The 8240-nt window shown below is 40.9% G+C and overlaps 1 protein-coding gene across 1 annotated transcript in view; it reads right to left on the minus strand.

Annotated features, from left to right (window-relative positions):
- Positions 1-6967, minus strand: part of LOC124621843 (calumenin) — a 33648-nt gene extending 26681 nt beyond the window's left edge. The window contains exons 1-3 of the mRNA XM_047147288.1: positions 6816-6967; positions 3690-3805; positions 3483-3610 (exon numbers count right to left, since the gene is read on the minus strand). Coding sequence (XP_047003244.1) covers positions 3483-3610; positions 3690-3803 — 242 coding nt within the window. The 5' untranslated portion in view covers positions 3804-3805; positions 6816-6967. The remainder of the gene's footprint in view (positions 1-3482; positions 3611-3689; positions 3806-6815) is intronic.
- Between the last annotated feature and the right edge of the window lie 1273 nt (positions 6968-8240).

Below are 8240 nucleotides of genomic sequence, written 5' to 3' on the forward strand. Positions count from 1 at the left end.
CCCCCTAAACTCCCTGCCAACACTACACCAAACCAGAGCTGAAGCTTTTCTGTAACACTGTTTTTAAGCTTTCCACCAAAACCCTCTGCCCCATAGAAGTATCGGTCCTATCCAAAAGCCTCACCTTCAACACTGCATCCAAATTTAACCATGCTGGACCTGTCAAAGGCCTACTCTCCTCCTCCTCCTGATCCTTGCAACGGAAACATTCTTTGCTTCCAGTCCTCCAGCCAAAGCCAAATTAATCCCAATATTGAACTCTGCCTCTAGCAGTTCATATCACCATCCAAATATAACCCTCTCCCCCTCCCACCTAACCACCTGCCAGTCATCCTCCAATTTGGCCTCACCATCTATTCCCAGGTCCCTTCCTCAGAACAACAACCTTTAAGCAGAAGAAAGACCAGCCATACACAACCTCAAAACAAACCCTGACATAATCAGGTTACCTACAGACAAAGGTTCCACCACTGATGTTATGAATCACAGTGACCACCTTGCAGAATGCCTGACTCATCCATCTATAAACTCTGCCAGAATGGTCCCATACCAGAAGTCCAACATAACCTTCAATTCCTGCTTAAATCCTTAGGCCACTCCCCAAATTCACAAACCCAACAATCCTTGACATTCCATTGTGGCTCGTTATTGTGCCACCACTGACAGATTTTCAGCTCTCACTGACCAACACCTCAAACCAAGTGCCCGTAATGTAGACTTCCACATCAAAGATACCAACCACCACCTTCACCAACTCTCCACCATCCCCACCCCTTCAGCTCCGAATCTCTACTCGTCACTGTTGACACCATCCCTCTACACACCCACATCCCTCATGTCCATGGTCTTACTTCTCCGTTGACGGGAAGGTATACACCGTGGCACAGCCATGTGCACCTTCATTACACCTTCCTATGCAAACCTGTTTATAGGTCATCTAGAGATATTCCTAGCATCCAAAGACACCAAACTCCTAATCTGGATTGGGAATCCTGATTCAGAATTCATGCTGATATCTTCATGGTTTGGACTAAGGGCCAAAACACCCTATCTTCTTTCCTTCACAGTCTCAACATCTTTTTTGCCATCCACTTCATCTGGTTCTCCAAACTCAAGTTTGCCAACATACATTTAGCATCTCCTCTCTGCTGGTTCCATTCACACCTCTATCCACATTAAACCCATCAACCATCAACAGTGCCTGCATTTTGACAGCTGTCATCCCTTCTACAACAAAAAACCCCTCCCATACAGCCCAGTTATCCAGGAATGGTATTATATCTGCAGTAACAAGAACTCCCTTGCCCAGTATGCTAAGGGTCTGAACAAGGTCTTCACAGACAGGCACTACTACTAAAGATCATTCCCATTCTTCCAAAAGTAATGTTCCGTTGCTCACCTAACCCTCACAACATCCTAGTTCACCTCTATGCCACTCACAATCCCAACCCCCTGCCACTTGTATCATATCCCCGTGGAAGACCCACGTGCAAGACTTGCCCATCCACCACTTCCTATTCCAGTCCTGTGACAGGCTTATCCTATCCCATCACAGGTCATGTCACAGAACGAACAACCACTGTCCAACTGTGACCAAGAGCAAAGTAGATAATCCTGCGCCACAACATGCAGCTGAACATAACATGCTTGATTTCAATGGTTGCTTCAATACTTGAGCCATCTGGATCCTGCCCTCCACCACCAGCTTAACTGTACTGCGATGATGGGAGTTATCCTTATAACACAATCTCCGCTTCCAAAACTACCCGGCCTCATCCTATAGTAACATACGTCCCCACTCCCTAAACCTAACAGTTTCCACCCCTCTGTCCTATCACCTATTCTGTCTGTCCTATCACTGTTCTCATCTTCCACCCTCTGTGTGCACCACTCTCTGCCTACACAGCCACTCATCTTTCCTCCCTTCTCTCCTTTTTTGCTCCGTTCCTGCTCTCCCTCCACACCTCCAAACACTGTGCCTGTTGGCAGTCTAGCCCCAGCCCACACTGCCAGACAGCACACTTCTCTCGCCCAACCCATACACTGTTATCCCTTACCCTTCCCCGTAACAATATTTCCTTTCCTTACATTTTTGATGTTCCTCATTCGAGTTTTCACTATATGATTTTGTTTGAAATTAAAAACCTGAGTTTTCAAGAATAAGCTGTAACAGTTTTTGGCTGGTTGTGTAGAAATTATTAGGACTTTTTCTTATCCTATTCACGTATGGAGTGTGGGAAGGATAATTACATAAACACCTTTGTTACTACAGTAATCACATTACTCTTGTCTTCACAGTTTCTATGGAAGCAATAGGTAGGTTTAAGAATATTCCAGAAATCATTAATTTAGGTTGGTTCTGGAAACTGAGTAGGCTTTCATGGAGCATTTTGCATATATCTTCAAGAGTCTGCCAGTTGATTTCTTTCAGCACCTCCTTGACACTCTCCCATGGGTCAAACAAACCTGTGAACATTTGTGCTGCCATGTACATGTTCAACATTCTCAGTTAGATGCTGGCACTGACCCCACATACTTGGCAATATTCTAGGACACGGTGCAAAAGTGTTTTGTAAGGAATCTCCTTTGCAGATTGATTGCATTCTCCTAACTGTCCACCAATTGATCGAAATCTACCACATTTTACCTACGATGAGGCTATGCAATTGTTCCGGGTCATATCCCTACAAATTGTTACCGTAGGTATTTGAGCTGAGTGATGTCAACTGTGACTTATTCATATTTTAGTCACAGAATACTACCTTTTTTTTAGTTTTATGAAACACACTATTTTACATTATTGAAAATTTTCAGCAAGTTGCCAATCTATGCAACACTTTGAAGTCCTATCAAGATCAGTCTCAATATTTGTGCAGTTTTTTTCTGTGTGCACTTCCTTATAGATAACTATATCATCTGCAAAAAGGCTGATGTTACTATTAGTATTGTTTGGTTAGCTTGGAGGTCATTCTGTTCAAATTAACTCATTACATTTGAACTCAGAATACATTCTATGATTATAAAATGAATGAATGTCAAGAATATTGGATGGTAGTTTTGTACATCACGGCTGCTTTCTTGTTGGACACACACACACACACACACACACACACACACACACACACACACACACACACACACACCTTACTTTCCTTTCATATCTCACACTGAACTCTGCCAACACTGCTCTGCTACACATTGCCACTTCCCCTGATCTAGTCTCTTACTATGACTTATCAAATGTATCCCACAGTTTCCCCTCCCCCCCCCCCCCCCCCCATTTTGTGTTCTGGTAGTGTTTCTGACCATCAATAGCCTTAATCTACAGTGTAGCCAGTTGTCAAAATTTACCAGACGAAGACAACAGAAACCAAGAAACCAGTTCCAGAATCAGTACATACAGTCAAGTATCCGAGTTTTACATATTGTTTGTGTTAATGATCATGTAGTTCATCTTAGTTCCACAACTGGAAGCTCCTTACCCCAATCTCCTTTTGCTTTCTTCAGGTGACAGCTGATCAAATGTCTTTGCCTCTTCTCCCAAGAATGCTTCATGGTCATACTGGGTATTATGCTCTGCATTCTGGTAATGTTCCTGATCACTCAGATCCTAATAAAAGGAAGTTTTCCATTTAGTGAAATTAAGATACATATATTATTCTCATAAATTATATGTGAATATAACTTACATTGTTCAAGACTCTGTCTTTTTTTTCTTTGTCTTCCGGTTTTGGAATGGCCAGAGCTACACTGATAACCAGAAGTAGAAATGCTGAACGGTACATCTTACCAACACACGTCATTTCTGGGAAAAAGACAAAAATAATTCAAATTTAAATAAATCTTCTAAACGTCATAACAAGCTAACAGAAAAAAGGGACTGATTAACAAGAACACAATCAGAGTTTTATATAGTATCTAAATCAGCCAACAACACAAGTGCTGATTTGGTGGTGGTAAATCTTGACCTTCCTCTGATCTATGAACTGACTTACCCAGTCAGTTATAGCAGGACCCGCAGTTTGACACTGGCTTTGTACCATGGTGCAATTCAACAGCATGTGCAAGGAGATCCATTATCATATCCCTGATTTTATTTCACTACTATTCCATCACAAGCAATGTAAGATCAATCACTGTACCATACATTATGCTCTGTTGTATGTCATTATGTAATTGTTACACACCTGTTGTTTGTTGCAGTTCTAACCACGAATTAAGTGAAGATGGCACAGAGATTAGAAATTTCTGATCATGCCCATACTGCAGTTAGGGCAGAGGCAGTCACCTCTAATGGTGCAATGATGGTGGAGGTGGGAGAGAAGAGACACACAACTCTGGATGTGAAAACAATAAAGAGACTGCGTGCGAATTTGTTGCGTACAGGTTCAGTTGTTCACCAAAGAGGTGATGGACCCCCAAAGAGAGTTTTCACTGAAGGTAAAACCAGCAGTGTTGCAGCATATGAACAAAGTCCCTGAGACAATATCAGAGGGAAACTAGTTTAACATATGGTTCAGGTGGTTGACTGGAGACAGTGATTGACTGGAGACAGTGGAAATCGCACTTTGTCCAAGCATTGTCACTTGAAGGCTGTGATGTTAATGGAGTTTGCTGAATCCACATTACAACTGATGGAAGACACACCAGATGTTGCGGTCAGACAAAGCCGTGTTCCATATGGGTGGGTTCATAAATTGCCATAACTGCCATTACTGCAGTCTAAGTAACTACAGTTCTGAAGTTATGACTGAAAAACTGCAGCATGTCCTTCATTGATTGTAGTGTGGTATTCATGATGATGTTCTAATCAGTACAATGGGGCACCTCCCCTGTTTGCAGTGATTTCATGAGAATGGCTTGACAATGCTTTTCCAGGTATTGGACATCGTGGAAATGAGAGGCCACCGAGAAGTCAAATGACACCACTCAATTTTTTCTTCTGGGGTTGGTTGTAAGTATATGCCAGAAAACTGCCTGACTTGGCCACTTCAGAAGCAGTCATCAGGTAAGAGCACGCGCAGGTACCAAATGATATGTTGCAACGGTCTGTCACGAATGATGCACTCAGACTGGAAAAATGTGTTACTAATGCTGGTGCCTATGTGGAATACGAAATTGAAAGGATCACAGTACACAACAGAATTGAAAGCACAAGCCACAACAAAACTCTCAAAGACACATGAATGCCTACTGGAAAGCTCTTCTACGTTCACTGCCCTCTTCCAATTGACAGACATAACCAGTAATCATAGGAGATGTCCAATTAAGAGGGAAATTGGAAATTTATTGAGCTTTTGCTAAGTACATAAATCTAGTCTACATTTAAATAATAAGACAGGAGCACATATAGAAAAGTTCTGATAAACTATACAGAGAAACTGAGTCTCATGGACAATGTGAGCAATTGATGAATTCTTTTAAGTTTGATGATATACGATACATAAATGTTGCCTGGCCTGTTTTTGTTTGTATGTTTAGTGATAAACGTCAGTACTGCATTTTGTTTATAGTATGCCATTTATTTATTGTGGGTTGGGGCTTAGATAGCGCTGTTTACTAGACCCAAACAGATCTAGTGAAGATCGTGATCCATTGGGAGGAAGAATATTTTGGATCATGTACTACACTAGAAGTACATATATGTTCCTTTATAAGCCTGCAATCCAGACTGAACTGTATCATAGCCAGATGACTATGTCAGGCTGGAATGAAGAAGTCTAGTGTGAGTTGGCACAGCCAGTAAAATGGACATTATACATTTGAGTATTCCAGTTACATCTGCATTTCTGATCAAAACTCCTACTTTCCCATTTTAGTACAATACATTAAAGTTTTTATGCATCTGAGGCGGTTAATAAGAAAATTCCCAGTTCAAGCCCATCAATTTATCGACACAGTATCAAGCTGTTAAAAAGCCTGATACAGATGACATTTGAAGATAGATTTAACAATCATGGGGAGAAGACAAAGCAACCTGTAACATTATAATGTGTGGAGAGAATACCACACAGGAATGAAGGGACAAAGGCGGAAATATACAAAACTGGACACATCCCTATCATGACAGCAACGGCTTAACAGAAAACTAAGCACAGAAAATTAAACATATGCGAGTTTTTATGGGTATTATGTACATAAAGAGAAATCAACAATTGTTACCGTAACCTTAGGCACCAAGTCAGTTCCGTGTTGCACAATTGTTCTTACATTTAATAAAATGTGGCTGAAATTACTGAAACAGAGTACGGAAGAGTGAGAGCGGCAATGAAGGGTGGGGCTCGCGGAACGGGAGCCAGGGCATTTTCTAGCATGGCATGCATCGGAGAACTTTTGGTTGAAGTCAGTACCAAATGGTATTTTATTCTGGCCAACACCCTGTCAATAGGCAAGTCGCTGAATACTGAGCACTCGGCAGGCTTTTCACATCAGTGAAGGAAACGTCAGAAAATACTTCGCTGTCTGAATTGTCTCCGCGTTAACATGAAATGTTTTGGGTACAAAAACTGTCAGAAAAACCAAGATCGGCAACGTTTCGCAGCTCTTAATCAATTTAGTATCCTGCTTCCGTGATGTGGACAGCAGTTGGTAATTAAGACTTTCACTAGATAAGGTACTTTAAAAGTGTCACTGAGACACATACATACGTAAAATCTTTATCCGCTGAACATTATATGACACAACGAAAACTTTTACGCCTAATGGCTCGACTTTCCAAGAGCAGTGAATTTAAATACACGAAGTCTTTAATATTTACGGATTTCCAGAGTAAGACAATGATACAAGAATACGTTGCTTTATTTTCTGAAACGTACCTTCAATAATAATATAAATATTTCCAACTCATAAATTCACAAAACCCACCGCGCGAATTCTCCACGTTCACTTGTTTTACTGTCAAGTTCCAACTCAGCTTGCAGGGTAGCCAACGGCGGTGGTCGAAACTTCTTCGTCACAGTCTATAGCACAGTCTAATGTTAGACTGTGGTCTATAGTATTTATTTATTTATTTAGTCCTTCAAATCCCATATGTATAGAATATATACAAGGATCTTGGACATGGTTAGGTATTTACAAGATAAAATACAGTTTGTATTGCAATCATACGGACTAGATATTGAAGTAATTTAGCAAAGATTCATACATACAACAAACATTACAGGCAACATACAAGGTAGAATATTAATAATGCATCTTTATTTTTGTTGTTTGGCTTTTATATATTCTGTCAGACTGTAAAAGCAATGATCAATTAAATATGCCTTTACTTCAGCCTTAAAACTACAGAGTTTACCTATTTATTTAATATGCTTAGGTAGGTTATTGAAAATCTTTATCATAGTATGTAGTGTGCCTTTTTGGCACAATGATGTTCTCACCTGTTTCATATGAAGGTCAGATTTTTGCCTTGTATTGTGTGCACGTATATCTTCATTTTTTAATAAGATGTCTGGTTCCAGGGAAGCGTCCTGGGACCTCTGCTGTTCCTGATTTATATAAATGACCTGGGTGACAATCTGAGCAGTTCTCTTAGGTTGTTCGCAGATGATGCTGTAATTTACCGTCTAGTAAGGTCATCCGAAGACCAGTATCAGTTGCAAAGCGATTTAGAGAAGATTACTGTATGGTGTGGCAGGTGGCAGTTGACGCTAAATAACGAAAAGTGTGAGGTGATCCACATGAGTTCCAAAAGAAATCCGTTGGAATTCGATTACTCGATAAATAGTACAATCCTCAAGACTGTCAATTCAACTAAGTACCTGGGTGTTAAAATTACGAACAACTTCAGTTGGAAGGGGAAGGCGAGCCAAAGGTTGCGTTTCATTGGCAGGACACTTAGAAGATGCAACAAGTCCACTAAAGAGACAGCTTACACTACACTCGTTCGTCCTCTGTTAGAATATTGCTGTGCGGTGTGGGATCCTTACCAGGTAGGATTGACGGAGGACATCGAAAGGGTGCAAAAAAGGGCAACTCGTTTCGTATTATCACGTAGTAGGGGAGAGAGTGTGGCAGATATGATACGCGAGTTGGGATGGAAGTCATTAAAGCAAAAACGTTTTTCGTCGTGGCGCGGATCTATTTACGAAATTTCAGTCACCAACTTTCTCTTCCGAATGCGAAAATATTTTGCTGAGCCCAACCTACATAGGTAAGAATGATCATCAAAATAAAATAAGAGAAATCAGAGCTTGAACAGAAAGGTTTAGGTGTTCGTTTTTCTTGCGCGCTGTTCGGGA

This window comes from Schistocerca americana, chromosome 7, assembly GCF_021461395.2.
Source record: "Schistocerca americana isolate TAMUIC-IGC-003095 chromosome 7, iqSchAmer2.1, whole genome shotgun sequence".
Lineage (NCBI taxonomy): Eukaryota > Metazoa > Arthropoda > Insecta > Orthoptera > Acrididae > Schistocerca > Schistocerca americana.